This window comes from Adelges cooleyi, unplaced genomic scaffold (assembly GCF_023614345.1).
Source record: "Adelges cooleyi isolate 19-005CV unplaced genomic scaffold, UGA_ACOO_1.1 ACOO_flye_CR_arks_rails_tigmint_CR_PRNA_21, whole genome shotgun sequence".
In the NCBI taxonomy this organism is placed as follows: domain Eukaryota; kingdom Metazoa; phylum Arthropoda; class Insecta; order Hemiptera; family Adelgidae; genus Adelges; species Adelges cooleyi.
Genome location: NW_026095871.1, coordinates 13,102,224 through 13,116,236, shown reverse-complemented (window position 1 = coordinate 13,116,236; position 14,013 = coordinate 13,102,224). Strand labels below are relative to the sequence as shown.

At 38.6% G+C, this 14,013-nt stretch overlaps 1 protein-coding gene across 6 annotated transcripts in view; it reads left to right on the top strand.

The window, feature by feature from the left end:
* Positions 1-14,013, top strand: part of LOC126834616 (maternal protein pumilio-like) — a 104,055-nt gene that overhangs the window by 81,303 nt on the left and 8,739 nt on the right. For all 6 annotated transcript variants that reach the window (XM_050566683.1, XM_050566681.1, XM_050566680.1 and 3 more), the window contains 2 exons: positions 12,284-12,590; positions 13,531-13,830. In XM_050566683.1, coding sequence (XP_050422640.1) covers positions 12,284-12,590; positions 13,531-13,830 — 607 coding nt within the window. The remainder of the gene's footprint in view (positions 1-12,283; positions 12,591-13,530; positions 13,831-14,013) is intronic.

Below are 14,013 nucleotides of genomic sequence, written 5' to 3'. Positions count from 1 at the left end.
CATTAGTCATTTTTCCTATGCCAAAACGCGACCGGCGGTTCATTTGTCATTAAAAACGTACGCCATCGTATAATATGTATATATGTTTGTATATTTATTTACAATATGACCGTAGAAATAATAATAATATTGTTATATATATATATATATACAGCGATGGTGTGTCGGATTGTGATTAATGCGCCAAATGTTACAACTCGGCACCGGGTGAAAAGGAGTTGCCCAAGACCGCTAGATTATTATAGGTAAAATTAATATACAATAGTGCGTGTGGAAGGTTAGGAGAAGGGTGGTTTAAAAAGGAACGGGGAGTGGCCTTTTACAAAATCTATTAAAAGCGTATATTGAACAAAAACATAAAACAAGGCCATTGGTAACGACTACCCACGATATATTATTTTATGCTGCTTGTGGCGGTTTTCTTGTCGTATCGATAGCATCAAATAACGTTTGTTTACTATTTTGATTTTATTAGGCTTCTTTTTTTTTACGGTTTTACTTGTTTTCTTTCTCTACAAAAAGTGATTTTATAGTGCAAACGTTACAGTTCTTTTTACGCTTTTAAACGAGTAGTTAACGGTGAAAAATAGTTGTTTTATTAATTTTTTTTAAATAAATGGATCATTAACATGTATCATAAATATGTGGAGGCGACAGTGCATGCAAAAATAACAGATACTGTGCGGCCTATACATGACAAATTGCGTTCGATCGGTTTTTGCTTCAAAGTTTTATTTTTTTTACCGAGACCCGCGATCAATCATAATCCGTTGGATTTTAACCCCTCGGTTTGGTCTTGACAAAAAATTTCTATAATATAATATATATGGCCATCAAAAAGTTTTTTTCTCTCATCGCTTGCTATTTCCACGAAAACAAATGTAACGATTATTAATAAGTGTTAAAAGCGGTCATAAAGTTTATGCGACACGATAAAATAATTTTGTTTTATCCTCGACGACTTTTAAAAGCTGTTTGTACGTAAGATTTTGGGGGATTTATCTTACCCGTTCGCCAACTGAAATTAACGAGGAGTAAGTTGTTGTGCTTCAGATGGCAAAAGCGCTCCAATTATCGAACTTCAGTTACAGTAACTTTTCAAAGAAAAATGTTTGAAACCAATCCAGCCCCGCTTATGATACGCGAAAAAAAGACGACGAGAAAATATTCTTTTTTTAGTACTCGGAAGAATTTCTCTGTTGTGTATCCATCACAATATCTGCTTTACGAATAAATCCTGTAATTTTGTGTGTATTATTTAGTATTTTATACTTCGCTTGTCCCGAATTCATATTTTATTTCTAACCTGTCTTGTTCCATTGAAAACGTTTATAAGCTCCCACGGTTTCATTCAAGATTACTCGAATAGATGTTTTATTTTCATTACTTAACATGTATTAGTATTTCCTTTGCATTCCTCCAAAATTGAAATATATTATGTAAAAATAAATCAATAACATTTATGTCGCATTAATTTCATGAGAGACCGTATCCGAAGCCAATATTGCACATAAATCTCATAAATTCCAAATTGAAAAAATAATGTTTCTCGAAAGCATTACCCTTTTACGGGAGCGTTAAAAAAATTATACAAAACAGACGCGTTTTTTCGTTTAACATTCTAGCCATTACATTGGTCGGCCATTAAGTGGTTCATCATAAATATCTGAACGTATAAAAAAAAAAATGCGGAGACGCCTAAATGTGTTTACTATAATAACGACCGTTGCACGTAATTGCGGTTGATTCGCATAAATCTGTCCTTAATTTCCCTCCCTTGCTCGTTAATTTATAGTATAATATAGTACATGCCTGAATTACAAATACAATTATAACGAGATAGTGATTTTACAACAAGAGGGGATCGAAGTATATAGAAATACATTTTTATTGAAATAATCCAAAATTATTGCGTGCCGGTGTTGTGTTTGCCTCACCGTCGATAGCGAATATACATTTTTTTTGAGCTAACACGCTTCACTCATACTTAGGAATTAGGCAGATGGCCGTTTTCAACAGTGGTGTATGGGTAGAATTCTTCTGGTTTGGATTGAGACAACTGATTTAGACGATGGAGTATCACTCAACTTTGTTTCGTTGGTCTATAGGTACATTTTCGAACTTATACTTTGTACCGCCACGAAAAATAATAGTCTCGGGGTTTTTTTTTATTTTATAATATACGTCAAAAACGGTTAGACGTGAGCACAAAATGGTTAAAAAAAAAGTATTAACATAGCCGTTTGTAATTGTTTCTCAAAAAGTGTTTTGGGAAAACTACGAGCAATTGTGCGCCGGTGATTATTTCATCGTGGTGTTGTTATTGGCCGTTGGCGTTTGCTCCTCAGCTGGTGCCGCCATGCTTACGATTTTGCCGTATAGATGTGTAAATGTTTACACGGTAATTAGTAATTTGCCAGAAAACTTTTGGGACCACACCCCCCCTTTAGCGACGATAATATTTGCATAATAAACGCCCTTCGCCAACAGTACAATCCGATAAGTCCGTCGAAACGATTATATTATATTAACCAAAAATCTATACCCGCGGGTTCGTGCCAGTTAAACATTGAAAATATTTATTAAAAAAAAAAAATACTAAAAAAAGCTTTCTGGACCAAATTAAATACGCTGTCGTAAACAACATTCGATGGACGTTACAATATATATTGTTTTGTGTGTTATTTATATTTTGTTTGTTTAACAAAAATTGATAAGAGTCAACACATAATAATAATTGAAAGTGTGGCTGTTTGGAAATCGTATTTTATTTATTTAAAAACAACATACGAAATCGCATAAATTAATATTCAAATCGCCTAATCGAATAGATTTTTATCTTGACTGACGCACTGGCCGTAAGCCCGGAAACAAATACGGTTTGCATTTTAGTAGACCCACCGAAAAAGAATATTTATTTACGGTGGGGGGAAAAATGAATGCTAAATAAAACTCATCTCCGTCTCTTTATGTTAATGAACGGTAAAAAATGACAGTTAACGTTTTTGAGGCGGTGATTACATTTTAAGCCAATGATTGCAAAAAACGGCTATCATGTATAAAATAAAATATTATTTCTAAATGATGACTCGACCATTTGAAAAATCTCATTTGCCTTTGGCCGGTCGGGTGAAAATTTCAACCTAACCGGCAAAAGCCAAATGAGTACTCTCTCGTGCATAGAAGTAGCCTCTCCGGGGACGACTTTTCGGTAAGTTCCCATTGAAGAACTAAACTGGAAGGAAAGGGAAGAGGTGTAAATGTCGTAGTTTTTTTTATTTTCAATTTATCGACCATGTAAAAAGGGTTTTTCTGCATGTACAATGGAAAGGCCGCCCATAACTTTCACCCTCGTTTATGCTACGCATATTGGCCATTGTTTAAAAATGTCAGCAGAGGACATTTAAATGCCACGGCGGTCATCTTTACAGGAACGTTGAGGATATGATATCCGAGGGTAGATAAAATTTATAATATAATTAGCTAACCTAAAACAGCTGTGGCGGTGGATATTAATTAGTTAGGCTGCGTCGAAAACGTAGTTTGTTTTTAATCCGGCTTTGTTTTGGTGTACTGTACAACCGCTCCTAACCTTCATCTGGGGTTGTCCGTCACTACTACTAAAGAGAAGAATTTCCAAAATTAATTGCCGACAGCCGGCACTTAATACATAACGACTATTGTAAACACAAGTGTACTCAACCATTATCGAGTTTTTAAACCCGTCGAAAAGACCAAAATTCGAAATTAATCCCAAGGTGTTTTTCACCCCGAGAAGAGTTTTACGGAAACTACCCTTGATCCCGGCTAATCCCGAGTTGTGTTACATTTTTGTAATGGATTAGGGACGAGACTGATATAAAAATATACAATATGGAAACTTTTATTGAGTAAACTGCGCTTGCCAACCGATTACGGTCTCGAGGTGCCGTTATTAATTTCCAAAAATCATAAACCTACCAATTGACCAGCGTGATGTTACTCATGCCCGTGCTCTCTGCCGGGTCGGTCGCGGGTGATATACTACAGAAAAGGTAGTCTATTCGCATTCCTGTACATGTTTACGGAGAAATTAATTTAAATAAATCCATACGAAATAACCAACAGTGTCGGGTCGTAGTACTCGCAAAATTTAATTTAATTCTGCACGCTTAGCATTTGCTTTTCCGCGGAGAGGGTCGGAATTCCACCAAAGTCCCGTCTCGCTGGTAGTGTGAGTAGTTTGTTTAGGAACCGCCGTCGAGGGTAGTCCAAGCGTGTTGTTATGGTTGGTTCTGTTGCCGGTCAACGGCGGTCCGAGAAAATTCTCCAACAATCGCCGAAAACACCCCATATGGAAGAATCGTAACCGAAATCCGGAAATCCTTCCCTCGGTATAACCGTTTTGGGTTTGGGGAGGGCAGGCGTACCAGCCCATAACGTGTAGTGTACACTGCTCGGAATGTATGAAAAAATGGCAACTAAACGTGCGCCCGTGTTCTCGTCCAAACTCAAAGTGGGTGCTCCCGTGTCGTCGGCGTATAGATAATTTGATCGTCATCGTGTGTCGTCGGCGTAATTGTGTGTCGGGCAAAAGGGATTTTGTTGATGAAAATATCTCCCCCCCCCTCTCCCCCGCCCTTGACCTGTCTACCCCGAGGGATATACGCAATGACAATGTGATATTGCCCTACCCGCCGTAATTCTATTTACCTACCCCCAACCTGAACCCCGAGCACACGAGCATTCGACCTCCTGGGTACGCGCGCCGCACATACAGTGTGGATTAAGGCGGCTATCGTCTCCCTTTTGCCGCTCAGCGCCGCCAACCAACGAACATATCCGTCCCTCTCGGCGTCATCGAAATTCATTTTTTCAACGCTACTATTATATTGTATAACATAAAATGTTCTGCGGTACCTACAGTTCACCGACGAGGGTATTTACGGTGTGTGCGTCTCGACGGACCGAGAGTAATCCCGTCTGCAAAGTTTCGATGTCTGATTAAAACAACAACGAAAATAGAAACTATAGCAAAAACCAGACCAGCTGACGTCGTCTCGGGCAAAACAATGACGTTTTAATCGTGTCGTCTGGTTGGTTTGTTATTGGAAATCCATTGAGAACACGTTGGAGGAACGCCGCTAACGGGTTTAATAACCACCACTGCTTCGTTGCGCAACCACATCATCATGTCAGTTACACGTGATTCGCCTGTATGAAGCGATTCCAAATTGTCGAACCGTGTAATTATGATTATTATGCGATGCCGCCGTCTGTGTGCTTATATGAGTTATGTCAGATTTCGACATGAACGTGGGCGATACGTTTGTTTGTCGGAAATGTCGGCACCGCACCAGGCTAATAACTTCCAGTGTCGTCGTAAAGTATGTCTATATGACGACACCAGTATGAAAGAGGTAAGGACGGTCAAACGTGGATAGACAAATGGAAAATTCGATTCTTCCATGATATAAAGCCGAGTTAGGCGAAATCCGAATTCTTTAAAATAAGATATTGACGACTATGTAAACCGGTCGCTTAATCTAAAAATCCTATTTTTCGAAATTCTGTTACAGGGGTAGGGTCTCTCCCGTTACACGAACGGAGTACATCGTATAGTTGGGAATATCGTCACCGACGACCGTGTAATAGATATACCATTCGTGTAGTTTCGTGTTCCGGACAACGGAACCCTCACAAGCATGGCCTTGTGCGGGGTATCCATAGATAATATTTAAGCCGTTCGCCGCTGCCACCCTTTGACCGTGTAATTAAATTGGTTTACATAAATTTGGGCGGGCAACACCAGCTGGCAATCTTAAAACTCGCATAACTTTGGCGGCACTTGCGATTAAGAGGGACGACTCCGGTACCGATCGACGATGGCGGTTGTTATGGATAGTGTATAGGTAGAGTACGAGAGAGGACGAGCTTAAATTTTAATTAATTGACAAACTTGCCCCGAGTTGTTGTGTAGTGTTGGTGTACGCGCATCCTTCGCAAGTAGGATAGGACCGTCGAGCGAATGGGAGGAGTGTGTGTTCAATTCGTACTCGAGAATACGCGTGGGGGTGGCGATTTTTCCATCCACTTTTGACTTACGTACCCGTCGGGATCTGGTTTCGTCGTTCATCTATATATTTGCACTGGTTTACTTTTGTTAAAATTTAAAAAAAAAACATTCAATACGTCTGTGTTAGGTTAGGTTAATTCGACAGCGCTAAATAAAATATACGTTCGACGTATGTTCCTTTTCGCCCGAGTAAACAGTAATGCTTAATACTCTCGGGGAGGAGATTCGTTAGTTATTATAATGCGGACTTGACGGAATAGGTTACTACTGATATCAATAGTAAATTCGATTACCGTTGTTTGTGTGTGTGTGTTATCTTATTTCGAGTGTAATGGATTGACGGCCAGATCCATCCCGAAATCCGGGGACGGGAAGGGCAAAATTAATTCCGATCCGTCGAGTCCCAAAGTGATTCCGGGGGACCGTATGCAAATCGGGAGTCGACGATGACAGCGTACATGTTTTTAACGGCGTTTTGATTTAAATCGATTTTGCATTTATATTGCCACCGCCGTCGCCTTTTTAACAAACAATGAGACGATTTGATGAAATATATATACGCTCCCAATGCAATGATGTGGGCGTGTTAACTTTTTGGTTGAGGAGAAATGACTTGCTGCACACACAATGATAGATAATAGATGCGTCGTCGTCTTCACCACCTAACACAACCCAAGCGTACCAACCTCCTCCCCTTCTCCGTCCTAACCGTTAAGCTCTTTGACGTAACATTTTAATTTCATTAATTTGTTTTGACTTTAACTATCAACCCCGCCCCCAAGTTTTTCCTTACAGTCGTTTCAGTTAGAAATTTTTCACCGACTGTCTCTTTTTTTCCCTTTATTCTTCGCTTTTTTTTTTAGCTTTTCCGTTTGTTTGATTTCCGCTAAATAAACATAATCAACAACATTCAAACAGCAACACAAACATTTAAACGTGTTTACTTTGGAAAATTGTGCCGTCGGAAATTTTCGTTTGTATTTCGCGTTGACCTCTTTAAGTACGTAGAATGAGAAATAAGACGTTTAAAAATCGAATTTAGTCACTTGACGCTGGATCTAAGACCGTGATTGATCGTTAACCTTCAAACAAAGTTATGCATCATTCGAATAAAACGTTGTCTAAATAACCATCTAGGTCGCCCATTATTTAAGTAAAAGTTTTTTGAATAATTTTGTATTCAAACAATTAAAAATATCATTACTCAAATAAATTTTGAAATAATTATTCTTTTGAATAATTATTCGAATAAGATTATGCACAACACTGGGGCCCCAAGAGACTCGTCAGGTGCGATCAACGTTACCAAGAAGTAAGTTTTCTTCCGCTCCCTAACTTGCTTAGTGGTTACGCCCACAATTCGATACCGCCACCTCTGTATTTTGTTTACTAAGAAAAACAGCAAATTGTAATTTTTTTTATCTACAAAACCAATGTGGGAGGACAGTTGGTTGCACAACTTCACTCTTTACTATTAGTAAATATAAATTAAGCAAAACGTTTTCCTTCGGTGCTCTTCGATTTCTCAAAACATTTTTATCTCATCTGTTCTTTGGATTTGCATATTATGTATTTTGTTTAAGTTTGTTTGCAATTTTTTTCGCTCTCGCCGATTCAATTTCCATTTTCCATCACAGCGTCACTTGTTCTAACCGAACGGCTCTACACATTTTCTCTTTCCCCTCCTCTCTCCTATCTCATGTTGATCCTGATGTATCACACAAATATAACCCAGTGGCCGTTTTCCAATCTCGTGCGTTGCTAACCTAGAGTACAACATTTATATTAGTGTTTCGTGGAAATTTCAATAATATTTTTTAGTTTTATTTTAGAATTTTTATTATTTAAAATGTTTACCGTCAAATCAAACACATGTATTGTGTAACTTTCCCTCGGGTCTGATTGGGGTGAATTTATAATTTTATCTCTGGTTTATATCGAATGCATGTTCATATCGGCTTACCTTGACAAGAGTATGTATGTGTTCCATATTTTGTAATGGTCTCTGTAACGAGCGTTTTAAATCTGCGCAAGTTAGATTAGGCCGAAGCGTCCACGGTCAGAACGTTGTTGTCTATCAGATTAATATGGACACAACGATGTATGCTTCTGTTTTACCCGCATTTCATGCTTTGTTCGTTATTGGATCAGACACTTTTGTGTGCGCTTTGTGTCTATTAATCGTTTTCACTGTTATCGCCAAAACGCCATTTCCAACTTGTCTCCGTCTCCTAGTCGTCCTGCCCTCTTCTACTCTGGACTCCCGCAAAACCATTTCGGTCGTTCACCGGTACGACCGCCGCTATAACTTTTGCCGTCATCGGTTGATCGATTCGTACCACACACTGTCTAGTAGAGCCACCCATTGCGCGCATTTGTTAATTAATCATTTCATCCAAAATTTCCAACCCCGTCGATTACAACACGACTGCGTATCAAATTTTCCCTATTGGTCCGGAGATCACAATCATATGCTATAATAATATTATTACTATTATTGTTATTGTGTGTGTGTGTGTCAAGTTGACACCCTCGACGCTTAATTGGATCGGCCGTGCGACGCTTTTCCCATAGTCGATTATTCTATTATAACACCCCCCCTACACACGCATACCTGTAAATGTGTGCGGACGGTTTAGCGTTCACAATCGGTAATCCTCGCCAAGAGCTTACCGGATACGCGTCACGGATATCTTCCAAACGAGGAAACGCTCACGAAAATCATGTTACATATCACATGTGTATGATACAGTAATTATAGCGTTATATTTTCCGAACCGTGAATTTTCTCATTTGGAAATCGTGTCCGACGATGCGTCATTAGAGCGAATTCCGTTTTTTTTCTATAACTTTAAGGGGCTATAGCATATATATATAAGTTTCCGGAACGGTTATACTATTATCGTTGTGCCCATCAAAACCGGCGAAAGGTCTGAATAAGTTTTTTTATGACGTCCTTCCATTATGTCTCTTGCGGCGATTGAAGTTTGTCTCTCAAATCATTTTTTTTTTCGGTTGCATTGGTTGCTTGCAACCGCGCTTTTGTAATAAACTATAATTCTCCTCTCCTCGTCCATGTCTTCATTCTATAGGGTTCAACCTTTGTAAAAACTTTGTATTCCTGCGATAGCTGGATACTATGGTAAAATCCGCCAGTCATCAAAACTGCGATTAAAAAAAAAAAAAAAAAAACCCAGAGAGAGAATCGTTCGATAATAATGTGTTATTTTAGAATTTCCTCAACCTTTACAACGCAGGTGTACGATGATCGTTTGTTTATTTATTTATATAGTATTATCACATTATTATTATACGCCCCCCCCCCAGCCTCACTGTCGACTACGTACTTACCCGTGTGGTCATTTGGATATCCCTCTCGTATTTCCCCCCCCCCCCCCCGTGGCATATGCTTGTTAAATAATGAACTCTGTCCGGCGATGGCTATTTTCCCTAAGTGCGGGTTAAAAATGTATGATGATGGCTGTGGGAAGGGTGCAATAGAAATGATGTCGTTTTGTCGGTCCTAGTTTTCCATTTACTCATGCAGGTACGGCGGAGACACCATTGTCGCGTCGGCTCCGTTGCTGAATGCTCTTTGCAATATTAATGGCGACCGAAAATGTATTCGATTAACTTGTGCTTCCTCTCCCCAATTGGCGGCGGATGTGTGTGTGTGTTTGCCAACATAAAAGGCCTTTCGATCGTTTATTTCCCATGTCCCCTATAACGTGTGTACGTATTCTATACAGGCGGCAATCGAATATCGGTGAGCGCGGCGGCGCCGGTAAATGCCTAAAATATTGCTTTTGTAAATAACTTGGTCATAAGCTCCGTTCGGTGCTCGCCCGCTTGGAATTCCTCTGACGCCATTCCCTATATTAACGCGACATTGTTGTAAACGTGAGTGTAATGTTATGCAAACCTAACAAGCAATAACTTACGCCGGGAGACCATTTGGAACCGACATATTTTGGTCTTGGTAGCGGAAATTGCGACAAAAAAAAAACGTGCGTTTTCTTTCGACTTGCGCAAATTCTACCCGATATCGCACTCGTTTCACACTTCTTGTAATAAAATTTGTGAATAATTGTAAAAAAAAAAAAAAAAAAATGTACATCGTTGTTTTATTGTAAATAATATTTGTTAATCGTAAAATCATTATTGATTATAAAATCGATGTTAATATCTGGTTCTTTTAGGGGGGGGGGGGGAATAATGTATGTACATAAAGCGTGTCTGGGGCGCCCACGTCGTGGGAATTTCACGAAATCCGTTGGTTTTAACCGCAAAATACATCTGAGTAATTGGCTTTTTGTGTCCGCATGGTGCTGCGGTTTTCTTTTTAAATAATTCAATCTCATCTTCATACAAAAAAAAAAACACTTATCCGCAGCGAAAACGACGGGGTTCGTTGACAGGCGGTTCGGCGTTACAAGCGATTTAGTGGTTTTTTTTTTTATGGCATCGATTTTGAAAATCGTTCGCCAAATTGAAAAAAACCACGTTGTAGGTTAGGACTACAAGGTTAGGCTTGGCTTAGCCTCGATGACGTGGACGGGTGGTTTATATTAGTTTACTCTGTGTTATTGCATCGTTTTCGAAAGGGGTGAGTGTGTATAGTAGACGCAGTTGTTTTTATTGTGTTGTAAGAACATTGGACTTTTTTATTCCCCTTTTGTGAACGACGGCCACGCCTTTTTGTATAATGTATTGTGTGTGTGTACTCTTGAGAGGGGGACGTACACGTCTTGGAGCAAATCGTCGTAAAACGCCCGACGAAAATGTCAATTTCAAGGTCGATCGACGAGTGAGAATAAAAAATGTCATGTTAATGATTATTGTTATAAAACGGAGAGGGTAGTAGAAAAACAACAACGGAAAAAAAGTGACCACTGCCCGCCCCTCCGACTTTTAACCTAAGACTTACTGCCGTTATTATTTTAGAATTGCCGTGTACTATATTAAATTGTGTAAAATATGTGATGGCTAATGTATTGTTTTTTATTGTTGCGATTTTTCTGACGTTGACGTTAAGAAATTGATTTTCCGTACCTGTAACACATGTTCACACATTTCTGTTATAACTTTTTTTTTATTGAAGTATATAGTCGAACTGGCGACATTTTTTTTTTTTTTTACTGTTGGCCGTAGTTTGTTTTGGTTCAATATTCGCCGCCTCTCTCATAATAACTTATTAGATCACTGATAAAATGCAATAAAAATAAACAAAAAAATTCTATCATTTTTTTAAATATTTGAAGCATGCAAAAATAATATATTTATGAAAATTTTAAATGTAAGCATTATTTATTTTGTTAATTTAAAAAAACTATACCTATATTAAAATTAAAATATTCATCATTGTATAAATTTAAAACCATAAGTAAAATTTGTTCGAGTTAGGAATGAGACTTCTACTAGTCCCAATAAAAAATAATGCCTTTGTCATACTGTTTTATCATAATGAATCTCCATTTTTAATTCGACAACCTTTGCGGTGTTACAAACTTGAAACTCGACTCGTTAAGGACATTTTAATACATGATTATAAGCTTTATCCAGCTGAAAATAATTAAAAAAAAAAAAAGAAGAAGCATCGTAAAAAAAAGCAATTACGGTCGGCGACATTAAATTGTATCATATTTACTGTAATAAAACTCGATAGAAACCAATATTCAACATTGTAGATCTATGTAATTCCCATTAAACTATACTAAAAGTCGAGATGGGTTGACATACAAATGGCAGCTACAAAGGTTTTGTATCTTTCGACAACATACTTTAAAAAAAAAAAAACATTTACGGTCTCAAGATATCTTATGACTTGTTTTTTTTTTTTACAGCAACTGGGTTGTTGAAAATAATAAATCATTAAACGGTTTAACTTAAAATAAACTCTGTTTGAGTTCAAGGAAAATCAAACTTATCAAACACAAGTTCGTTAATGGCGTAAATATTCATTCGACGGGAAAATCTTTTGATTAGTGTTTGTAATTACAGTATGCTGATGCCGTGAAAATGTGTAACGAGTTTATTTACAACAGAAAAGCCAAAGCTCCCAGATTTTCAGAGATTTTTTTTTAAAATTAAGCCTTTATGCCTTAAAGTTTTTTTTTAAGTTTGTGACAGGACGTGTTTACAATTATGTACGGTGTTTGGTCCATGTGTGTGTTTGTGTATTTACATGTTATTTTTTTACTGGTATTAATAACCTTGCATGTCGTTTAGCAGTTGTTCCGCAATCATCAAGCCCAACAAGCAGCCGCAGCAGCAGCGGCGGCCGCCGCCAATCCGGCCGCAGCGGCCGCGGTGGCTGCCCAACAACTGCAGCTCATCCAGCAGCAACAACAACAACAATTCCACCTGCAACAACAACAGCAATTGGCAGCGGCGGCTGCCGGACTTGCGGCGGCAGCGTCGGCTCCGGCCGCCACGCCTGTCGCGGCCGCAGCGGCTGCGGCCACGTTCGCGCCGCCCGGCACGGCGGGTACCACGCCTTACCTGATCAATCCCCAAGAACCCTACGTCATTGCCGGTAAATATCTTAACATAATATAAAATAGCGGTTTTTTTTTTTTTTGTAATTTCTCAAATTTAAATTAAATGCATTAAGATAATACGATACGCGAGGGTTTGTAGAAATAAAAGAAAGAGAAAACTAATAGATTTGACTTGGTGATCAATTAAGTTAGCAAAGATATCTAAAAATCTAATGATAAACGAGTTTGTTTTTATAATTTTTGTTTGAACTTCGTGTACTGAGACAGTTTTAAAGGTGTGTCCAGAAGGCAAGATGTAGTGGTTATTTCTGATTTTATTGGTTGAAACCTCAACGATCAAATGTTATTAGTTTACTGTAAGTCGTGGTTACATAAGCGCTCAAGTTGAAATAGATAGAAAAAAAATGTATTTGAACCTACTTAAACGATTTACCAAAAATAATGAATAAGGTTCGGGCGTGGAATCTTAAGAAATTACAAGGTATGTAAGGATAGGATAACAGTTTAATGCGACAAATGAAAGATGAAAAGAGAGAGATACATGGAAGTATTATATGGTTGACATTGGAGAGCTTTCATTAGAAGAAATCGACCCTCGCGTGTCACACAATAATTAAATAAAGTATTAATTTAAAGTTAATCTATTTCAAAAATTAAAGTTAGATAGTTGTTATTAAATTAAGTTTGAGTAATTTCGTAGATAATCGGATTTTTATGTTTTTACAATATTGCACTAAAGGCAAATTTTATTTATTGGTTGTGTGTAAAAACATAATATTTTTTATTTTTTTTAGGAGACATAAGAATCCGGTTTGGTATTAATATTATGTCTTATGAATACATACTTATTTTTTTCTTTATTATTAATAATAATATAATATATGTTATGTGTTACCCCCATCCCTTGTATATAAACTACTACACATTTTCTGTATTTGTGTGTGTGTGTGTGCGTGTGCGTTTGTCTCAATGAAGGCTTTATGGGCTCAGGTCCGACGGTGGTACCGCAGTACTACGGCGTACCGTGGGGAATGTACCCGGCGGGCAGCATCATCCAACCGGCTGGCGCGGCCGGCGGCCAACCCGGCACCGCGGCCAACGGTACCAACACGGCCAACCAACAGCGTAGGCCCATGAGCCCGTCGCAAGCGGACGGCACCCAGTACCAAGTGATACCGGCGTTCTACGACCAAAACGGTTCGCTGGTGATGACCCGCAACGGCGGCCAACTGCGGCTGGTCTCGCCCGCTTCCGTCATCGTCAACGCCCAGCAAGGTAAACACAACAATCATTTTTATACTTATTAATTTATCGCTATCGAAACTGTCATGGCCGCCCGCCTGTCGTTTCCCTCCAAAATTTTAAAACAATATATGTACTTTCAAGTCGCCGATGATTTTCTTTTCTTATTTTGTGATATACGTCCCGGACGGAGGGAAACGATTCGACAAGCTTTTT